At 39.3% G+C, this 23,601-nt stretch overlaps 1 protein-coding gene across 1 annotated transcript in view; it reads right to left on the bottom strand.

The window, feature by feature from the left end:
* megf6 (multiple EGF like domains 6) overlaps positions 1 to 23,601 on the bottom strand; it is a 58,845-nt gene that overhangs the window by 18,160 nt on the left and 17,084 nt on the right. Inside the window, exons 5-19 of the mRNA XM_053507982.1 lie at positions 22,704 to 22,826; positions 15,159 to 15,281; positions 13,105 to 13,230; positions 12,846 to 12,953; positions 12,539 to 12,661; positions 12,288 to 12,425; positions 10,418 to 10,540; positions 10,086 to 10,208; positions 9,197 to 9,433; positions 8,361 to 8,492; positions 5,846 to 5,974; positions 4,253 to 4,381; positions 3,778 to 3,912; positions 3,426 to 3,560; positions 29 to 157 (exon numbers count right to left, since the gene is read on the bottom strand). Coding sequence (XP_053363957.1) covers positions 29 to 157; positions 3,426 to 3,560; positions 3,778 to 3,912; positions 4,253 to 4,381; positions 5,846 to 5,974; positions 8,361 to 8,492; positions 9,197 to 9,433; positions 10,086 to 10,208; positions 10,418 to 10,540; positions 12,288 to 12,425; positions 12,539 to 12,661; positions 12,846 to 12,953; positions 13,105 to 13,230; positions 15,159 to 15,281; positions 22,704 to 22,826 — 2,013 coding nt within the window. The remainder of the gene's footprint in view (positions 1 to 28; positions 158 to 3,425; positions 3,561 to 3,777; positions 3,913 to 4,252; positions 4,382 to 5,845; positions 5,975 to 8,360; positions 8,493 to 9,196; positions 9,434 to 10,085; positions 10,209 to 10,417; positions 10,541 to 12,287; positions 12,426 to 12,538; positions 12,662 to 12,845; positions 12,954 to 13,104; positions 13,231 to 15,158; positions 15,282 to 22,703; positions 22,827 to 23,601) is intronic.

Below are 23,601 nucleotides of genomic sequence, written 5' to 3'. Positions count from 1 at the left end.
CACACACACACACACCTACTCTGCTTACCTGCAGAACAGTTGTGCCCTGTGTATCCCGGAGGGCATGTACATTCTCCTGTCACAGGGTCACAGCTGATGTTCAAGGGGCAAGTACAGCGAGACACACACCCTGACCCGTACAATCCTGCAAGGCATGCTGGAAAAAAAGAGAAACATGCAACTTGAGCGTGTGTGTGTGCGTGTGTGTGTGTCTTCATAGATACACAGACACACACTCTTTCTCTCTCCTTTAATCCGTGGATACGGTTTACTTTTACTCTACTACATCCTACAACAAATATCTGTACTTTCTACTTCACTAGATTTCTGCAAAGTGTTACGTTACATAATCAGAGTCTTTTGTAGTATTTGAGACAGTTGTATCGCCACCTGCTGACTATTATATGTAACTGCATAATTTGCCTTCCCTCTGAATAATTCAATTCTGAATCATGCAGCAGGTGTCTGAAATCAGAAATGCAGATGGATGTGAAACAGTAGAGAGAGAGAGAGAGAGTTGACTTTAATGCTACTCTGAGCTAATATGCACACAGTACTTTTTTATAGTTAGTCAAATTTAAAGGTAAGAATAAGTTTTTAAGGTGAAAATTCGTATTGTGAAACGCATTGTCCCATAGGAAATAATGTACATGCAGATAATCCGTTCCAGCCACCCAAAAATATTATTAATATTTCCAATTTCCAACACTATAATCACAATTAAAACATTTAGAATAGACATGTTAATTTAGTAAAATCTGAAATAAATAGACATTAAACATCACTTAACCTTAATTTATGATTCCTCATGGCACCGGCTGCTTTAAAACCCAAACTGAAAGTGTCCCCCTTTTCTTCTTGCTACCATCCTTGCTACGTAACATTCTTGGGACCCATGGTGTTATGTCTTCACTAAATCTTGCACAAAATGCAAAAAAAAATCAACAAAGCTTCGATTGGCCTTTTCACTAACGCAAACAAGTTTCTTGCGGCTCTCTGACGTATGCGCGACTGAGCTGGGGTTTGATTCGGCTCAGTTCGTTCGCTTGTATGCTAAAAATGCTTCATATGCCGAGGCTAATTTCTTGCAAAATTTCAGATTTTAAGGTAAAAATTCTTCAGGTGAGGTGTTCATATGCCGAGGTACCGCTGTAAACGAAGTCTACTTTTACTTAGTAATCCTGTACTTAGAGTGTCTCTACTTTCACTCATGTACTTTGCACACACTTTGCATGTTGCCTGTCATTTCGGAAAAACTCTGCGTTATGCTCCAGCATCGTTTCCCTAGACATGTGCCATGAGGTTTAGGGGCGTGGCATTGGATTGAAGACTAACAGATGAATATTTAAAGAAAAGCCATTTGAGGGAAAAGTCAATCTACACCAAACTATGTTCTTCTGATCCTCTGACACTTAAGTGTCTCTGCCAAGATTCCACTCGTTCATGCATACAAAGGTTCATCTCACTCGTCTGGCAACCATCTCGGAAAAAAAAAAGAAAAGTGTCAAAGCTTGGGATGTTTGTAGCTTTGATGAGGAAGATCACAAGCTAGGAGGCATCCATGATGAATAACGTTCTCGAGTCTCGTTCTACGTCCCATTTGAAAAATTCTTTCCCATAATCCGCGCTCCGTCGTGCCAGCGCGGTGTTCCGGGTGACTGGAGCGTATTGCTGGGGCCAAATAACCTCAATGGCCCTTTAGAGGATTCGGGATATTACGCTTGTGTGCTTCGGTGTGTAATGACTCCAGCAGACACTCCAGTAGCTATTAGCACTCCATTTTCTCCTACGGAACAGAATGATGTCTGTGAACTTTTTTCAAGCAGGACCGTAATTATTAATCCCTTTATGATCCGGGGGTGTGGGGAAATAAAGTGCAGCCCAGAAAGTCTCCAGAATTAGAACTCTGAGCCTGGTTTTTATTTCCCAGGGACTTTTCGACATTTTAATTAGCAATAACGTTACACGTGCTGCATAAATCAAACCTATTGGAGTAATTCAGATGAATTTCTGGACTCCTTGAGGTTTGTTCTTGATTTTTTTTTTACAGTAATAAAGTTAACTTTGTATTTAAGGTTCACAGTGATATGTACAGTACCTAATGAATGTAATACACGCCCATTTGTTTCATGTGGGGCGCACATAGAGTGTTCCCAATCATTAGGCCCCCTTTCATGTCACTATTCAACCACTAGGGGGAGTGCTTTTATGGGAAAACAATCAGCATCAGGGTGGTGTGATGCAGTTGAGCGACTGTTTCTGATTGCAGGGGTTTTATTCCTCCTGTACGTCAGCAATCCATAAATGAATAAACTTTTTTTAATTCAAATCTTTAAACGATCTTAACTGTTGTTCAGATGAAACTTGGCCAATTTAGATTTTACATGAAAAGACATGAACCTGAAAAAGTGTGTTATTTTAAAATTGCTAAATTGTTAAGATATTGCAACATGAATTTGACCTGGTTACGGACACTACAGATTTTTTTTTTTTAAGCTTTTACCAAAAACCAATTTAAGCAACAGTTTTTACAGGTCATATGCTTCTAGAAGCGTACACAAATTTTAGTATAGATACTATAACTATATAAATAGAAATATAAATAATTTGCATTTTAAACAAATATAGAAACAAGACAGTATAACACCCGTTTGGGGGCACATAGTGTATAAAATCATCTCTCCAAAATTCTCCCAAACATTTTTCACTTCTATGTTGCATAGACTTTAAAAGGAGCCTCTTTGGCCACACACATTGTCTGTATTATATGTATAATATAAAAGTCTCCCGTCCTCAAGCACTCGTCCACTGCATGGCCTTGTTTTATTATTTCTAATAAAAATCTTTGTTCTTGTCTGAACTCAGGTCTGGATGAACTCTTAGCGTTTCCTGTGTGATAACTGTCCGGAGAGATAACGTGATGGCTAAAACAGGTGTCTTTTTTTCCTTTCTGCAGTTACCATGGAATGAAAACAACTTTCCACAACGAGATGGGAAGGAAACTCTTTATAAAAAAAAACACCCCTCCACACACACACACACACACACACACACACACACACACCACTGACAGATAAATCTAATCATACAAGATTACAAGACAATTCAATTTAACTGAAGCATAAATGTGATGTCTGCAACTGGAACTTCGCGGGGACATGCTGTCTCTTGCAGACACACACACACACACACACACACACACACACACACACACACACAAAATATAATTTAATGTCTGACACAGACAGCTCCAGTACCCATCAGTCACTTGATAATAAGGTTGATATCCAGATTGTTGTTGCAGTGATATAATTTGCCACTAGAGGGCAGCAGAGTATGGGAATTTAAGAGCTATCCTGCTTTCTAAGAATTATACTGTATAGTGTGTGTATTTCATATAGAATAAAGGAAGATTTGTCTCTCACCCACTTGGCATTCCTCTCCATGAAATCCAGGAGGGCATCTTTCCTGACACTTTCCTGTTCTCGGGTCACACGTTACACCGTCAGGACAGTCACAACGCCCGCGGCAGTCAGTGCCGTGTGAACCAGCATTACACTCTGTACAGGGGAACACACTTGTGACTGACCTTCTTTTTAAAAACCTTTTCTTTTATGGTGTTTCAATCGTGAAATTCAGTTATGAAGATAAAAACGTGTATGTTCTTGGCTTTACTGTAAAATGTACATTTTATTAAAAACATTCCACTACTATCACATTACTAAGTATTTTTTATACTTTTTAAGGTATTTTGATCTACAACATGTACCAGCGCACCTGCCTGGCAGCGGTTGCCGTGGTATCCAGGCTTGCAGGTACACGTCCCGTTTTGGGCGTCACATCCGCGGGAATTTTCCTCAACACAGTCACAGTCATGCGAACATCCACTGCCGTACGTCCACCTGGGACAAGCTTTATACAACAGACAAGGGACAAAGATTTCATTAGTGTGACTTTGGCCATGAAACATTCCTCATCTGCTCACTATACCTACATCTCACTTCCTCACTTTTTCTACCTTTTTACTATACTTCCTTCTCACTTCCTCTACCTGCTCACTATACTTCCATCTCACTTCCTCTACCTGCTCACTATACTTCCATCTCACTTCCTCCACCTGCTCACTATTCCTCAATCCTCCTGTATCTCCTCAATATACCCCCATCTCACATCCTTGGCCCAGCATTGAAAGTTACTGAGTTTATTTTCACAGTCATTCATCTCAGTGTAATCTGGCAAAGCGTATACATACACAGATGGCAAAATTTTCCATATAGTCCCGCCGCACAGAAACACCCTCCATACACACGGTGACAACGTCCATTATTGGGGCAGTTACATCTTCTCCGACAGAACCTCCCGAAAAAGCCCTGAGGACATCCTGGGGACAATGGAGAAGAAGTAAAATGAGTAAGTGGGTGTGGGTGAGCATGTGGAGGAAGTGTGAGCATGATGTCAAGTTCATAAATTTTTGAACCAAAATAATTTGTGTGGGGGGGGCGTTTATATCCTCTGTACACCACATTAAAATTAAAATTAAACACTCAAGATATGAGCGAAGTCAACAACACTTTCAGCTTATAAATAATGGAACAAACTATAAAATGATTACAAACATAAAAGTTTCCTTTAATACTTGGATGAAAAAATTATTTGCAGTCAGTGACTGTCTGAAGTATGAAACCCATGGAGATGATCAAATGCTGACATTCCTCACTCAACATGCTGTGCCATGCCTCCGTCACCTGCCTGGCACCTCCCTGCAGCTGCCTTTAACTGCTGTGTGTTTGTGGGCGGTCTTGTATTCAGAAGCAATAAATGAAAAAATGTGGCAAAGTTTTCTGGCGAAGTCTAATCTAGCCTTTCTGTTCTTGAGCGTTACCACTGGTTTGCACTTTGTTGTGAATCATCCGTATTGACTTCATAAAGATGCCTCTTGAGCTGTCACTTTGACAATGACACACCTACTTATTGTGCCTCTTTGACGCCTCTTTGGATCTCATGTTGAGAGTGTAAGGGAAAAAGGGGCTGGTGAGAAAACAAGAGTTTATAGCTGCTATACTGTAAGCAAAGGGACAACGGAATCACACATGTTCCACAACAATTTATTTAAATATATACAGCTAAAAAAAACAATAAATAGTTTTTGGAATAAAATCACTCAGTCACTCACTCACTCATTATCTATACCACTTTATCCTGAAAACAGCGACATGGGGGGCTTGGAGCCAATCCCATGAGACTAGGGGCACGAGGACAAGACAGGGTGCCAATATATCGCATGGCACACACATATACACACACTACAGGCAATTTGGGAATTCCAATTAGCTTAATCAGCATGTCTTTGGACTGTGGGTGGAAACCAGGGTACCCGGAGGAAACCCACCAAGCACAGGGAGTACACTGCAGGAAGGAAATGTTTTCTTATGCATGAGTAAAAATATTCAGGAGGACTATTAAGCAACAGCCGCACTAACGAGGAGGGATTTATTAATCACCGCGAAGCTAGTCAGTTCTCCAATCTGATTGGTTCTAGAACCGCATGTGTATAATGTTCTGTAGGTTTGGTGTTCAAGTGAACAGCTACCAAATACAAATGTAACACTCAGAACACTCAGCGTAATGATGGAACCGGCCACACCTACCCATGCAACTGATTATCAGCCATATCATAGTGTTCCATTACTTATGAGCCCACCCTCAAAATACAGCTGTATGTAATTTCTGAATGGTTAAGGCCATGGTTTTGTCAAAAACCCACTTTGAATTTAGGTTGAAAAAACTTAGTTACGAAATTGATTGACCCGACTGTACATACTGTATATACACTATGCATACGTACCATCTTCACAGTTCAGGCCTTGGACTCCAGGAGGACAGATACACTTCCCGCTGACTGGATCACAGTGTCCACCGTTCTTACATGCACACACACTGTTACAGCCAACACCATACGTCCCCTCCGCACATGCTGGGAACGACAGAGAGACGGTGGTATCATTCAGTCTATAAATATTTTTTTACGTTCAAAATGATTTCCACATATTAAAATATATGACATATATATGCGATAGTTGAAATGTACACAATCTACAATATGAACCATGTTATTTGAAGAAAACAGAAAATGTGATTTATCTCGATTGATGTATGAATATAATACAATGTGTACAAGCTTGAAAAGCAATGTACAGTATATGAGTTGTATATCATACATCGTGTCAGATGAACATGCGCTCAGTGTGTCTGAGTGTGTATTATGCGTCTCAGGAATACAGCCCCATCTGGATTTCATAACCCGAGTAGCCCACATTCCAGACTCTGCACTTCAAAATGAATTAGCGAAGGAACCGCTAATGCATGAACGCGCCACAGGTACCGCAGAGAGAAATATGATCGGTTCATAGCTCTGTGTGTGCTTGTGTGTGTCTGTGTGTGTGTGTTTGCGGAGCACTGGGTTGTACGCAGTACACTGCAGGAAGGAAATGTTTTCTTATGCATGAGTAAAAATATTGAGAAGGACCATTGAGCAACAGGCGCACTAACGAGGAAAGATTTATTAATCACCGCGGCGCTAGTCAGTTCTCCAATCTGATTGGTTCTAGAACCGCATGTGTATAATGTCCTGTAGATTTGGCTATAAGGAAATACATTAAAATGCTTTTGTAATAACGTCTAAAACAGATGCTCATATAATTTAAATCTAATAATTGATAGACTTTTGTATAACAGTGTACGTTTTGCTTAAATTTTATGTAAGAAGCCACTTTCTCGATTTGATTTTCTCAATTATGTATATAATATATTCAGGTTTTTTCCTTCTTATTAGTATAAGGGAAAAAAAGGCTATTGAGGAAACAAGATTTTATAGCTGCTATAAGTAAAGGGACAACAGAATCTAACGTCCATTATTTTTCTTAGATGTTCCACAACAATATATTTAAACATACACAGATTAAAAAAAAAAAAAAAACTCGGTTTTGACTCTGTCACTCACTCACTCATCATCTATACCCTTTATCCTGGATACAGGGACATGGGGGGTTTGGAGCCAATCCCAAAAGATTTGGGGCACGAGGATGGGACGGGGTGCCAATATATGGCACACACATATACACACACTCACACACTACAGGGAATAAATCAGCAAGTAGCCTAATCAGCATGTCTTCGGCCTGTGGGAGGAAACCCACCAAGCAGAGGGGGACCATGCGAACTCCATGCACACAAACCCCGAGGTGGGAATCGAACCCAGAACCTGGAGGTCCAAGGCGACTTTTTTTCCCCAACCACATTTCTACTGTGATGTTCAAGGTTCAACACAATCTTTCCAGGTTTTAATAATGAGTTGAACTCTTATTAGCCTCTTAATTCCAGTCATTTCACCAATTTCCCTATTTGTTTTCTTTGCTTGATGCAGCCCGATACGTTGACATCTGTGAAACATAGCAACATCTTTTCCACGACCACAGGATGTATCTTCTGATATGGCTTAAAAAAACAAAAGAGTGAGAAGCTACTGTACACACTGCGCCAGTTAGGGTTAAGGGAAGTGCTCGCAGCCGAAACATGTTAATCGTTCCTGTTATTATCCAATCAAAGGCTCATTTAGGGTTTGATTATTTAAATCCAAATGGTGACTTTTTTTTTCCCAGCAAAACTGTGAAGCATAACTTAAGGCTCACAGGGAGAACCTAGGAGAGCCAATTTCCATACTTCTTAAAAGGAGCTTTGAGGTATCAGAACAGTTGAAAGCACTGTCCATGCCTGGCCTGACCCGTCATTAGTAGAGGAAATAGCGAGGAAGCTTAGAGTCAATGGGGAGCTCAAGCTGAAAGACAGATCCAGGCATCAACTTCATTCCTGGCTCGGTTCCTGCTTCAGCATGAGAACTTCTGGAGCTGGATCTCCCTTCAGTCTTTTGTGTCCCTGTCTCTAATCTTGATTAATTCAATAAACATCCTGGTTCCTGATTTAGTTCCTTTAATTTATTATTATTATTATTATTATTATTATTCCTGAAGTTGTTGAAAAGTTCTAATCTGAACCACTGAGGAAGTTTGTGTTCTATTGTTAAAATCATCAAAGACATGCAACATTTTAGGGTCAAAATACATCATCATTATGTACATCATCAACATTGACATACTGACATTGACTTCATCTATAAAATAAATCCATTATTCCATTTTATATATATAATCACAAACATTAACTCCATTTCAGCTCCAGGTTATAACCCTGCACATGGACAAATGTTCAACGGTTACACACTGGGGATCTTCCACTTGCCAGATTATTTTTTTCCTCTCATCCTTTAATCAGCACAGATCTGAGATCTGACATCTTGGACTCACTCTGGTTGCAGGTGATGCCGGTCCAGCCAGGTGCACAAACACAGCGATCTCTCTCCTCTCCACACACACCTCCGTTCACACAGTCTTCACAGCCTAGACTGCAATCTGAACCAAATGAGCCTGCCACACACACTGCCACACACACACACAGTAAACATGTAGGCTACATACAGGAACTCCTGCCAGTATTTGGCATAAGTATTCACCCCCTTTGAATAATTACATATTTTCTAATATTGTATTGTGGATCTTAAGTGGATTTAATTAAAACATATCACACTCCAGGTCGTTTTGAAGCAAACCTATCTCACTTTATATGACGGTGCTCTGTAGGAGGTTATTTATTTATTTGTTTACTTAACTAATAGCTTTATGGTTTTCAGGCTAATATTTGTTTAATTATGTTCTCTTACAAACTGCCAAGCTTTCCAAGAACAGTTGTATTTACAGTACACTACCTGTACATGGAGATCATCTGACACACACACACACACATATACCAAGTGCTCACACATTAAGTCTTATGGTAGCTGGTTACACTGGAACTAATGTAAGGGTTTCATATAGATAAGGGGGTGAATATTTATGCAACCACAACTTTTATGTTTGTTATTTCCAAATATCTTCTTTTGCAGTTTTGCAGATGAAAGATATTCCTAGTAAATTTCATTTCAGCTCCAAAAACTGTTAAATATAAGTGATGATTCACATTAAAATATAAATAAATATAAACAATAATAAAAGTAAAATAATCGGATAAATAAATACATTTCCTTTAATTCGCAATACCATTGTGTGTGTGTGTGTGTGTGTGTGTGTGTGTGATCCTTTCTTACTGATCTTGCTAATCACTTTGAGTTCTCCTCTTTGCTCTCGGCTCCGTGTGTGTCCCGAGTACGACGCGTGTGTGTCTTCGGGGTCATAAGGTGAGTGAAGCGCTGCGGTGTACTGCAGGAGCTGAGGGGGACGCCGGAACAGCAGGTCGGGAAGACGGAGCACTTCCAGTTCTTCTTCGTCGCCCTCTGACTCATCTTCTTCTTCTTCTTCGGGCTCAAGATCACTCTCATATAGAGCTGCATAAAGACACACACACACACACACACACAGATTTAAACGGGTCCTTAACGTGACTCAGAAGAACAAGTAGTCTGGGGGAGTGATTCGTTCATTTCCTACTTCCTACTTTCCTACATGTGCAAATCATCACAAAACCTCAGTAGGTTATGTACAGGAAACAGAAATAAGTAGTTACCTTTGAGTCTTCTAGTCCAAATCATTACTCCTTTGTCACGTGACTCCCACAGATGCTATGCAGTGCAATAGATTTAAAAGCACAAACGACTCGGACTAGAAGACTCATAAGATGAACTGCTCAATATAGTTTCCTGAGTAATTTACTGCATAGCGTCTATGAGAGTCATGTTACAAAAGAACGAATAATTCGGACCAGAAGATATGGGAGGTGAGCTGCTCATTCTGTTCATCATAATATGTCCTTAGCTGCATTATAATATTTTCATTACCGGAACTATGGCCAAAATTTGTGTATGTAGACGTGTTGGGGGTCTGTTTATTGAAAATGTAACATTTTATTTAATTTCTGATCAAAAGAATGAAATTAACTAAATGACTCGAAAAAAGATTTGTTCATTTTGATGGACGAGATTCAAAGAACCGAGTCACTAAAATAATCCAAACTTCCCATCACTACAGTGTTGTACTTACGAATGCAGGTGTGTTGGTCGTGGTCCAGACGGAAGCCCTCCCTGCAGAAACACTCATACGATCCTGGCATGTTGATGCAGTAGTGATTACAGCCTGATGTTTCGAATTCGCACTCGTTAACATCTAAAAATAAATGCAAATTAATACCAAAATATTCCACTGATTCCTAGTTTAAAATCTGATCAGTGAATTTTTGATTATGTGCATCATTAAAGTCCCTGTTTGTTTTTTCTAAAATATTATCAAAATACACATAATGTCGCATATATTAGGCACAGGTTATTAGCAATAAAGATTTTAGAGAAATTGTTGCTAAGAAGTTTAACCCTCACCACTACAGGCGCAGCCGTCTATGCCGAGCGTGTATCCCGGCTTGCAGCTACACTCGTACCCTCCTGGGTAGTTCTTACAGTCGTGGTGACAACATGCCTCCTGAGTTTCACACTCGTCCATGTCTGGAAAACACACACATTGCGTTTGTAAAAATCCCAGTGCCTGAATGATGTACACAATTTCTGACTTACAGTGAGGTGGCGATTGGTTCTGCACATTCATTCAAGTTTTTAAAAACACTCTTCCATGTTTTGATAGATGAGAAATCAATCCATCAAATCCACAATTCACCAGCCACTTAATACTCCTCCTGCAGGTGATGGACCGACAGGATAACCATCACATATACGTAGCTCCTTCCATCCTGGTTGGGCCACCTGGGTCAGGTCCTGACCACCGGGCGCTTGCCAATGAGCCCCCTGACTCCTCCTAGTTCCCCTATTCCAGCCAGGGTTATTAGGTCCTTTGAGCTATTCTTCATGGAGGTCTATAAAAGGAGTCAGCTGAGGTGGTTTGGGCATCTGATAAGGATGCTTCCCAGATGTTTGGAGAGATGTTTCAGACATGAAACGATGTTCAATGAGAAGAATACCCAGGAATACCAGGCTCGTCTGGCCTGGGAGCACCTAAGTATCCCTGTAAATTAGCTAGAGGAGGTGGCAGCAGAGAAAGGGAGGTCTGGTCTTCTCTCTGCTCAAAGAGAAGGCTGTAATCACTACTGCACTACTAATTCTCTCTGCTCAAGACACCTGCCCTGCAACTCAAACCCAGATAAGCAGTAGAAAATAAATGGATGGATGGATGGATGGATGGATGGTTTAAAAAAAACAATGTGACACATCAGCCCTATACAAATTCAGCTGTAGATTTAGGTCCCAGAGGTCACTGTGATGCGGAAAACTCCCTGAGACAGCATAAAGGGCTGGATTGAATTAGATAAAACATCCAGCCTGAGCTACCGAGTGGCGAAATAGAATCGTGTTCATCTGGAACTGGAGATCGTGAGCTGGTCCTCACACCTATTATGGGTCAATCATTAAAGTCTGGGACCTGCAGTATAGCACCTTACTCTGAGTGTGTAACAGTTACCCCAACGCGCCAAAGATTGGGTCAGCTGGAGGTGCTTGTCTTGGAGGAAGCACATGATAGACTTCACCCTCCCTGGTTAAGTTGCCAGTAGTTGTCGCCTTGAATTGTCTCTAAATTATCGCGGAAATTCGTGAAAATCCCAAACCCCCTCCAAAAGAACAATCCTGTTCTGGTTCTGGTTGAGACCAAATAACCTGTAATAACTACATACTACAAAGTCAAACAGTAATGATGATCATGCAATGCAATGATCATGATGATGTTTAGATGATCAGATCATGAATCAGAGTTGGGGGACAAGCATCAGGACAGACATCATGATGCACGGCAGCCGCACTTCTACCCTTTTCTTTTGTACTAAAATGTGTCTAGTTCAAACCATTTAAAACTGGTACATGTACTAGAACCTCTGTAGTCTAACTAGGAACCATGAAGTCCAATGGTCACCAATGAAGGCCAGTGGTGACCATTGTATTTATTCTAATTTTTCACAACCATGGTATGACCTCCATTTAACATTCACACATGAATTCAACACTACGGGCAATCTGGGACTGTGGGAAGAAACTGGGGTAACCAGAAGAAACCCACCAAACATGGGAAGAACATGCAAACTCCATGCACACAGACCCCAAAACTGGAATCAAACCCGGACCCGGACAGTGCTAACCACTACGCCACCATGCAGCAACCATACTGTATATATGGAACATCATATCTGTCTTTGGTTTCATCTTAAAGCTGACAATCCAATGGTTTGGGTGTTAAGGAGCTCCATACCTATACACATCCTGAGGTCATCGGCGAGCTCATAGCCCCGGTTACAGGAGCAGACGGGCCCGATGTTAGTGTGTTCACACTGGTGTGCACAGCCTCCATTATCCTTCTCACAGCCGTTTACTATCTCCATCTCAATTCCTACACACACAAGGAAGGAGAGCTCAGTACTCGTGCCAGTCCAGTATCAAACAGGGCTTCTAACAATGTTTCAAACAATGTGTGTGTATGTGTGTGTATGTGTGTTTACTCACGATAGCACTGCTTCCCATCTACGCCAAGCTCAAATCCAGGGTTGCACATACACCTGAAGGAGCCCGGAGTGTTCACGCAGCCGTGAGCACACCCGGTCCGAACAGATACACACTCATTCACGTCTGAGGGGAAAGAAAACAAAACCAACAGACCATCAGAAACAGGATACACTTCACTTTAAAGTTCAGTGTAAAGTTTAAACACATCTGAATGTATTTAAAACACAAGATCTTCTAAACCATAACATTTTTAATGGGATTTTTTTTTTTTTTTTTAGACGTGTGCCGTTTCTGTGCTGGTGTTCACCGTCACATCTCTTGTGGTCTTCAGCGAGTGTGTATCCCGGTCTATCTAGGTTATCATTACTGCACAACTGCGCACATCCACCATTACTCTCCAAACACGGGTCCTTTACTGTGTGTATAAACACACACACACACACACACATATATGCACAAACACAGCTCTATTAGTGGTCCATATACATATTCGGTACAAAATTTCACCAGCTCTCGTGTGTGTTTGTGTTGGGGGTGAGGTGGAGGGGTGGGTGTACTGTACTTACACTCGCAGTGTTTGCCGTCACTCTTGAGTCGGTACCGAGGACGACATTCACACTTGTATTGTTGGTCTCCAAGGTCCAGACACCTCTGCTCACAACCTCCGTTCTTTATCGCGCAAGAGTTCACAGCTATACACACACACAATCAGTTACTTCAATTACATTCTTAAAATACTGTACATACTGTATACAGTGCCTTGCAAAATTATTTATACCCCTTGAACTTTTCCACATTTTGTCATGTAACAACCACAAACGTAAACGTATTTTATTGGGATTTTATGTGATAGACCAACCAAAAGTGACACATAATTGTAAGGTGGAAGAAAAATGTTTTCGATTTTTTTTTTAAGAATAAATATCTGAAAAATGTTGCGTGGATTTGAGTCAATGCTTTGCAGAATCACCTTTCGCTGCAATCACAGCTGAAATTCTTTTGGAGTGATATTTTTGCTCATTTGTCTTTGCAAAATAGTTCCGTCTGATTGGATGGAGAGCTTCTGTGGACAGCAAGTTTCAAGTCTTGCCACAGCTTCTCAATTAGATTTACGTCTGGACTTTGACTAGACCATTCTAAAACATGAACATGCTTTGATCTAAACCATTCCATTGTAGCTCTGGCTGTATGTTTAGGGTTGTTGTCCTGCTGGAAGGTAAACCTCTGCCCCAGCCTCAAGTCTTTTGCAGACTCTAACAGGTTTTGTTCTAATACTGGCCTGTATTTGGTTCCATCCATCTTCCCATTAAATCAGACCAGCTTCCTTGTCCCTACTGAAGGAAACTACAGTATCTACACAAAATGATGCTGCCACCACCATGTTTCACAGTGTTAGTTTTCCGCCACATATATCGTTTTGCATTTAGGCTAAAAAGTTCAGTCTTGGTCTCATTTGACCAGAGCACCTTCTTCTACATGTTTGCTGTGTCTCCCACATGGCTTTTTTTAAACAATGGCTTTCTTCTTGACGTTTTTCCATAAAGGCCAGCTTTGTGCCATGCATGACTCGTGTGGACAGATTCTCCCACCTGCACTGTGAATCTCAGCAGCTTCTCCAGAGTAACCATTGGCCTCTAGGCTGCTTCTCTGATTAATGCTTACCTCGTCTGGCCTGTCAGTTTAGGTGGACGGCCATATCTTGGTAGGTTAGCCTTTATGCTGTACTCTTTCCATTTTCGGATAATGGATTGTACAGTGCTCCGTGAGATGTTCAAAGCTTGGGATATTTTTTTATAACCCAACTTTGCTTTAAACTTCTCCCCAACTGGTGCGTTCCTTGGGCTGTTTGTTCACTAATATTCTTTAACAAGCCTCTGGGGGCTTCACAGAACATCTGCATTTATCCTGAGAACTTCCAGTCTCACAAAGTATGACTGCAGATCAATCCCTGCAATCCGCTCACCCAAATGAGGATGGGTTCCCTGTTGAGTCTGGTTCCTCTCAAAGTTTCTTCCTATTGCAGTTGGTTCCACTGGATTTTAGTTAGAGGGTATCAGAGTAAAAGGGGCTGAATACAAATGCACGCCATACTTTTTAGATTTTTATTTCATGTTGAAAACCATTCAGCATTTTCCTTCCACTTCACAATAATGTTGCATTTGTGTTGGTCTATCACATAAAAAATGTGGAAAAGTTCAAGGACAATGAATACTTTTGCCAGGCATTGTGCCATATAAACTTTTAAAAATAGTTTGTTTAGTTTTAAAAGCCAACAATGTGCTTGATAACAGAACAAGAGGACGTTCAGAGCTGTTATCTAACACTGACTACATCTACAGATGTCTCAGAGCGAAGACATGGCCAAGCTTAAGAGTGATGAGTTACACAGAACCAAATCAAGTAATGCCTAAAAGCAACTGCGCTCATGCACACGGACAAACGGAGAAGAGAATGTGTACTCATTTATTACTTTCATATTAAGTGCTTTTACATGTTACATTTATACGTGTTATATTTTTTTACTCTTTGAGGTTTGTTTGTTTTTTTTACCCTCGTGTCATTGTGTCTTTGCTCTTTTTTGTATCTACTACATGCATTCTTGTACTGTTAGCACTCTTACCTATGCACGTGCGAGCATCTGCGTGCACGCGAAAACCCTCACCGCACTCGCAGTAGTACGAGCCGAGGGTATTGACGCAGGTCTGCTGACAGCCACCGTTCATTTCCTTACACTCATCAATATCTGCAGGAGATAGATATTCACAGAGTCATATGTTGGCATGTTTTATTTTATAGCAACACAATGGAAAACTGAATTTACAAATAGCAAATAACATGTATTGGTAATACCAGTGATGACTGGTCATGATGCTGAATAGAGGAGGAAAAAAATCATTACTGAGAATGTAATGCACCTCATTTATGTTTTCTTACACCCACTGTATATCTTGTATTTGTGTGACCTTTTGTGTACTGTACAAGTCAGGAAACTGGGTTTAAATCAATCAACTTTAATGGACACAATGGAAAGGAATGAGTATCAGCTACAGGTGTAATCTGCATCAGCCTACAGTACGGGCTAAAAAGAAACATATGGTGGTATTGCACCAACTTCTCATAAACTCAAAAGGTATGAGTTGTCAATGTTAGACCATTTACCAAATGGACATTTACCTAAATAATCAAAAAATCTTATTGACTAATTAAATTGCATGATCAGGTAAATCACACAGCTCTATTTTTTTTAAATCCAGTGTCCAATATAAATTATGGTCCGCTATGGCGACCCCTTGACGGGAGCAGCCGAAGGACTAAGTGCACCCTCTTGTGGTGGACAAGATAATAACTATTTACATCATATGAGAAATATTATGCAAAACAGACATTATTGATTAATACATATTTAATTGATTAAGATCCTAATCACAATTAATTGTTAATCATTAACATACATAATTAAGAGCAAATTAGAAAGCTGTTTGTGTTTTGAAGGATATGTAGAGTATAGCCTATTTTAGCCTTGTTAGCATATTAATACCGTCTGCCTCTTGTCCTGATTTCAGATGTATGTTCACAGTTTGGCATGTTTACACAAAACCTGTTATTATTCAGTTCACCAGTTGTCAGATTAAAATCTAAGTGTAATCTCATGCATGCTTAAATAACAGACTATACTTATTATTATTATTATTATTATTTTAGGATTTAAAGGCATATATAAATGATAAATTGTCCATAATCCAATCTAAACTTAGATTTCATGCAGTCATTCAAAGATGTCTGTTGTTTATTATAAAAATTTAGACAGCGCTGGTCTAAATAAAGAAGAGCTCGAGGCATATTTGCAAGAGACATTAGAGTCAAAAACCCACTTAAGAAACCCATAAAATGCATTACAGTTCTCATTTATAGCAAATTGTTTTGAGTAAAGCACATTTTCACATGTGTCTCCGATTAAGAGGTGTATTAACTGTGACAAAAGATACAACCGTGATTCCCATTTCTGCTTTAGTATAGGTAATTAAAATGACACAGTAAGGATGGAAAATGCACACACTTATAGACCATTAGCTCATGTCATGGCTCTATAATGATATGCTTCAGATATCATTACATTCATAATGTTGATGTCACAAATTGACAAAAAGAAATCTTTAGAAGCAGCAGTACCTTCATTTAAAGTTCTGCTTGCTTGAGATGTGTTCAAGTCAGAGCAGACTTTTGATTGTGCAGAACAACAGAACACAGTTATGAGAGTAAGAAGTTTAAATTATTTCTCTATATAATCCGCTGCTACACTAATGTACTTATCCCGGTGTTTCATTAGTGCCTGGATACCATAAAGGTATGAAAGTTTTGTGTATGTGATTTCATCATGAGTTCATTATAAGTCCCTGTTTAAATTGGACGTTCAAATACTTATAGTTTTTATTTATAAAAAAAAATAGTTGTGGGAAATGATGCTATTTTACTGATAAAACACAAGAATAGCCTAATTGAAATAAAAATACACCATGTAAACACCTCAATCAGAACAGTCCAACCCGATCCCATCATTTTCTTTCTCTTTTTTGGAATATTATTTCTGTGCATCTTTGCCCTACCCCACACCTCTCACACCTGTCTTTACTTCAAACGCTCATCCACTGGATCCTTGGCTGAAGAAGGAGCACTGATTGGATCTCCATTTCACGTTTAACCAAAAACACAGAAGGTGGGATTTATCGAAAAAGATGGGAAGCCTAACCTAACCTCAATGATGCTGAAAAAATACTTCTTCTTCTTTTTCTTCTTCTATTATACAGTACTTCCAGCAGATTAAACATTTAACACCAGACAGAACCACTTGTGCGTGTCAAAATAGTTAAATTCTGATTATATACTTGAAGCACGCAAACACATATAGTACAGTATGTTATCAGATCAGCGTCCATGTAAACACTAAAGTTGGAATCTTTAATCAGAATGATTTCAATCAGATTGAAAAATTATTGTCCCTGTAAACATACTGTAGCTAGTGATCCATCATTTTTACTTAATCAATGCAGTTTTTCAAAACTCTTTTTCGAATTATGATTTTTTTATCTTAACTTATACTTAATATTCTATTAACCTTGTTGCTTGTATGTTGTTGTATAATCTGCGAACGGGATGTGATTAATAAAATTAATAAAATTAATAAATAAAGTACTCTATCTATCTATCTATCTATCTAATTAAAAAGTATTACTGCCCATGCTTGTCTCATCAACTTACAACTGCTACATCCGTACTTGCACTGTGTCTCTTAAAAAAGAAATAAAAACATGCTGGAGATTTTCGAATTCTGGAACATCCATTTGGAAAGCTTCTGAGATGTAAGTCTTCAAGGAACATGCTTGTGTGTGTGTGCGGAACACAAACAGATCCAGATTTCCTCAAGAGGAATGTACCTGTCCATTCCTGAATTGTGATTTAGAGAACATCTGCTAAATGCATCCACACCGCTACAGTGTGTGTGTTTCTGTGTGTGTGTATGTGTGCATTCCATTAGATGTTCCATGTAATTTAAAATTCTAATAAAAAGTAGCTATGTTTTAATACACATATTATAAAGTACAGTGTATTGCATCATACAGTACATGTATTAGGGTTGTGTATATGAGAGAAAAAAACCTGTTGTCCTTGTATAATATTCGTACAAATTAAACTGACAGTACAGAGAGTGGATAAATCAGCCTGAGTGACCCGGATATGGGAGCAAGGTACATTATTCACTTATTATTTAACTCTTTTATCTCAAGCGTATCTCGAAAATAACTCTTCTTATAGAAGTCTGCTTGTGTGAATCAACAGGGGAGGCTTCAGACATCAGACTGTGCTTCGGGTGTGTTAATATGGCCTGTAGAACTATTACTTTTAAAACACATAATATTCATAATAATAATATGTAGAAATCACAAAATGCAAATATTATGATTATTATATATATATGAGCATGGATCAAAAAATTATCCGCATTTATCTAAAAACTTCTGCGCCTTCTCATCGTCCCAGTCACTGCTGTACAGGTGTCGATGTGTTACATCAGTTCATTTGTAATCATTCCTGGTGATGAGAAACGGATTTATCATTACGAGCCTGAGAGTAAACGGCAGAGTATGGAACGGAAAAATCCTCAATCGCAGACTGAGAAAAAGTTCAAAAGTCAACCATCAGCTGGAAAATTCATTCATGCTTACAGTTTTCTGGAATTCTCAAGGGTCAGGATTGGAACATTATCAAGAAAAAGTTTCAGCAATCAACAGCGCTCGTTACAATAAGATGATTATTCAGACGATTATATGATCGTGATCTATCATGACGATGAACGTCTGCTTACTTCTGCCTGCACTGTCGACATTAAAGCATCCTCACTATAGTACTGATCTCACTACAGTGGAATTTCTCCTGTTTGTTTCCCTGAAAGCAGCTTAACAAGGACAAAGATTCGCTTTCGATAAAAAAGTGAAGACAGCGGTGCATTCGTGGCTCATTTTTTTTTATGAGAGAATATGAAACCTTATTGACAGATGAACATGTGTTAATTTGATGACAGATGAACAAAAGTTATTTGTCTTTTCTAAAAGTTGTCTAAAATTAATTCTACAGCCAGAGTGCGGATAGTTTTTGACTCACACAATATCTTCTGATCTATTGTATATTATACTGTATTTTTTGGTGATAGAACCAACTGAAAAGAACCATAAAAATGCTCGTATGTGTCTATGGTGCCCATGTGACCCTTTTTTTTTCATATTTTTATAGTTGTTTAAATTGATTAAAATAAATTTCATCGTATTGTTAATATTACACAAGCCTGACAAAAAAAAGCCTAAAATGCTCTGGGTTTTTTAAGAATTGAAGTTGCTCGATATTGACCTTTCCAGAACTACCATCTAAAATAAAATCAGTACAATGCATCATATACTGTAAATATATACATCATATACTCCTGCTATCACGTATATGCTGGGGATCACCAAAAAAAATAGCTAATCAGACTTGAATACCGGTACCTAATCACTATTGCCGTACAGCTGTATAACAAGCAACAAGATTCCGATGCATCCTCATTTTTGGCTTCTTATTTAACCGTAATCGAAAACAGAAGATAACGTTAAACATTAAACTGAGCTATAAACGGTTTAAAAAAGCAGGACATGTCGTTTTAATAATGAACAATCTATGAATTGCTGTGTTTTTTATAAACAGAAAAATACTGCCTCGCTGCCATCATAACAGCACTCTGGCATGATTGTGATCTCCAAGCATTTTACATTACATTACAAGTACTGTAATTCATATCGTATCATTTGAGTCAGTATCAGGCGTCATTCGTTAAGAAAGATAAATGCGTTTTTTGCACTTTATTATTTATTACTGATTAGGCAAACCGTCAGGGCCGTGGATGACTCTCAATTACTAACTGACCTCTTGTAAATGAGATCTTTGACCCAGGAACATTAGTGAATACAAGCCCTGCTACACATGACCCCAAACTGAAATAAAGCGGTAATAAGGCCCTGAGTGGAAAAACATACCACATCCCTCGAGAGCCCCTGCAGTTTTATGAAGATCGTCTCTCTCTCTCTCTCTCTCTCTCTCCTTTTATCTTTCCCCTCTCGTTCTCTCTCTGTCACTGTTTCATCTCACACACTGCCTGTACTGTGTTTCCTCAAACACACACATTGTTCATTCAGCACCATAACTCTCTCTATAACATAACAAGAAGCTCCCGCTGCCCTTTCACCTGCTCTCTCTCTCTCTCTCTCCATCGACCCTAAGACCTGCAACATTCAGCATAAAAACACAGTGTCAGCAGATTCTTATTTCTAAAACAATGCTAGCATCTGTTTATGCATCTCAGGGGTGGAAATCGTAAATTTGTTAGCCGGGTAGCCAAGAAAAAGTTCCACTCAGTCCAAGGTTTTGTTGCTTAGAATACTGACTGACCAGGGGGAAAAGTATCTAAAGTCATAATATACAGCAGGCTAGATTATACAGAAGGCTAATTATTAGCTTTTATTTAACCCTTGCTAGCTAATTAACTGCTTGCGCACTAGATTGGTCGCGGATTAGCATAAGGGGAACACAGTAGCTACAGTTTCAGTGATTTTTTTAGTACAACACAAAATACACAAGCTCACCCCTAAAACTAGCTAGCTAGTTTAGCTAGTTTGGAATCGCACAGTATTTAGTAACTAAAAGTCCTGTTTTGTATTGAACAGATACGGTTTGCCATTTGTTCTGTGTTTTTGAGAATTAGTTCAGTGACATCTCACTCACTCAATCATCATCTATACCAGTTTATCCTGTATACTGGGTTTGCGGGGGGGCCTGGAGCCTATCACATGGTTTTACACGCTACGCGCAATTTGGGAACACCAAATAGTCAAATCCACATGTCTTTAGACTGTGAGAGGAAACCGGAGTACCTGGATGAAAACCAATAAACATGGGGAAAACATGCACATGCACACAGACCCCGAGGCGGGAATCAAATAAGGACTCTGGAGGTGCAGTATGCCTGTGCTAACCACTACGCACCTTTCAGTGACGTCTATGTGAGAGGAATATTACAGATTAGACTAATAGGACAGGGTGAACTGTATGATAGACACAAACAGTCTAGAAAGAAAGATAGGAGGAAAACTCTCCTCTCCCTCCAGTGTTTCATGTCATAACATTAAAAAAGTTACGGCAAAAATATTTTTTATTACATATTTTATTATTATCATTTATTTTATTTATTTTCATTTATTTTGCATGGCACTGAAGGGGAGTTCACAGTACACACTGCCTGAGGGGTACATTTAGGTGGCACAGCATTAGAGCAAAAAATTACAGCAAAACTTAAACACTTTGATTATGAACTACAAAACTTTAGGTAACTAAAATGAGTACCAAATAATATTTACTATTTTCTTTATAATAACACATGCATGCTATGTACAACTTATCAAATATCTTAGAAGGCCATATTGTACAGCTCATATACACATCCTATACAATAAGAAAATAAAATACGAGGGGTGTTCAAATAAACTGGGTGAAAACTTGTAGTGAAAAGTCAAGACCCCATTTATCTAGGAACCTCTGTAGTCCAACTAGGGACAGTACAGGCCAATGGTGATTACCATTGTATTTATTCCTATTTTTACAATGATAGGATCTTTGGTCAATATTCACAGGCTACTTCACACACTACGGACAATTTGGGAACACCAATTAGCCTGATGTTTATGTCTTTGGACTGTGGGAGGAAACCGGAGTATCCGGAGGAAACCCACCAAGCATGGGTAGGACATGCAAACTCAACGCACACAGGCCCGAGGCAGGAATCGATCCTCTGTCCCTTATTTCCGTTTCAGGGAGTTGCCAACCGTAGCCGCCTCTACAGTTAATCAACGTGTCATGTCAACATTTAATGATTTTGATATCTGATTTTAATCCTAACAAGGAAATACTGACATGGTGACTTAATATAATATATATAACTATATAGCGACTATATATAATGTTGCTGTTGGTCTTTCGGCTGCTCCCGGCTAGGGGTTGCCACAGCGGAATATCCAGTCCGCACTACAACTTGGCACAGGTTTTACGCCGGTGCCCTTCCTGACGCAACCCTCCCATTTTATCCGGGCTTGGCACCGGCACTTCATCCAGTGGCTGGGGTTTGGGCACTGGCTGGGAATCGAACCCGGGTATAAAATAACTAAAAGTTTAGCACCAATGGCTGTTTGTCTGACCAATCTGTAGTCAGCAGCAAGTTAACAAATATTCAATTGTTTTTGCTCTGCTTCCTATAAATCCTTAATGATAAAAACGTGACACAGAAATGAAAACCAGAACTGTGGGAATAGCTTTCTTTGTCAAAGAACTATAGTCAAAGTACTATGGCGGGCTTATATTTTGGGGAATTTATTTTTGCAAATTTATGAACCTAAATATGAGCTATGATCAAAGCTGAAATGTTTCCTGTCTATAGATGCTACAAGACTACAAAAATCATTAAGGTTCAAGAAGATTCGACCTGAATTTAGAACTGATAAACTGTATCCCCTTAAAGCCAGACCCCCTTTGATCATCAGGTGACGTATTCTATAACTAATAACATGATCAGTGTTAGTATGTACGTTACCCTGGCAGGTTTTGCCATCCGGTCCGAGTGTGCTGCCCTCAGGGCATTTACAGTAGAAACTGCCGATGGTGTTGCAACAAGTCCCCTCACATCCTCCGTTTGAGTTCTCACACTCGTTCACATCTGCAGAGACAAACAAGACAGAGAAAGACAGATTGAGAAGGAGATCTCTCTGAATTACCAGCAGTGTACAGAAGTGCATTATAGTCATATAAATCACAAAGAGTATTTGGAAATTTCAGATGCTGATTGTGATTTATTCTTTTGGCAGGGAGTAAGTGGGGCAGTAACCAGTCCAAACATAACTGAGATGATGAGGGTTAAGGACTTCGCTCAAGAGCCCAAGAGTTTCCTTGGATTTGAACACACAACCTTAAGAATATTTACAACCCTTACATTTCTTCCTCTTTCAAAAGTTCTCTCTACAACTTTTCTTTCTACAAGCACTTCAGCATTCTTTCCCCCTAATAGAACAGGTTATATATATCCATATTTTTCTAGGCTAAAAGCCCATAATTATCACAAAATCCCTTGAAGAACTTGGATTATCTGAAAATAATATAATGACTCTCTTTTGTTTTCTTTTCCTTTGTACTTTCTAAATCTGAAATAATATTCCAGAAAGTATTAGGAACCATGCCTAGATAGTATTTCTATATCCAGATTACACACACACACAGAGCAGTCATTTTCCAAAATGAATTCCTGGCTATGCCATTGGCCTCACACCCCATGCTTAAGGGACAGAGAAACAAAAAAACAATGACTAAATATAAATTTAGTACCCAAGCAAGCACTGACCAAGAGAGCATGCTTAATGCTGGAACGCATTCTCCAGTTCAAAAGTGCATAAACTCAGCATGTCTCTTAAACTTGATAATCAGGGGTCAAAGGTCAT

Source organism: Clarias gariepinus, chromosome 11 (genome assembly GCF_024256425.1).
Source record: "Clarias gariepinus isolate MV-2021 ecotype Netherlands chromosome 11, CGAR_prim_01v2, whole genome shotgun sequence".
NCBI classification, from domain to species: domain Eukaryota; kingdom Metazoa; phylum Chordata; class Actinopteri; order Siluriformes; family Clariidae; genus Clarias; species Clarias gariepinus.
Note: the sequence above shows the minus strand (reverse complement) of the source record. Positions and strands in the feature narration are given on the sequence as shown.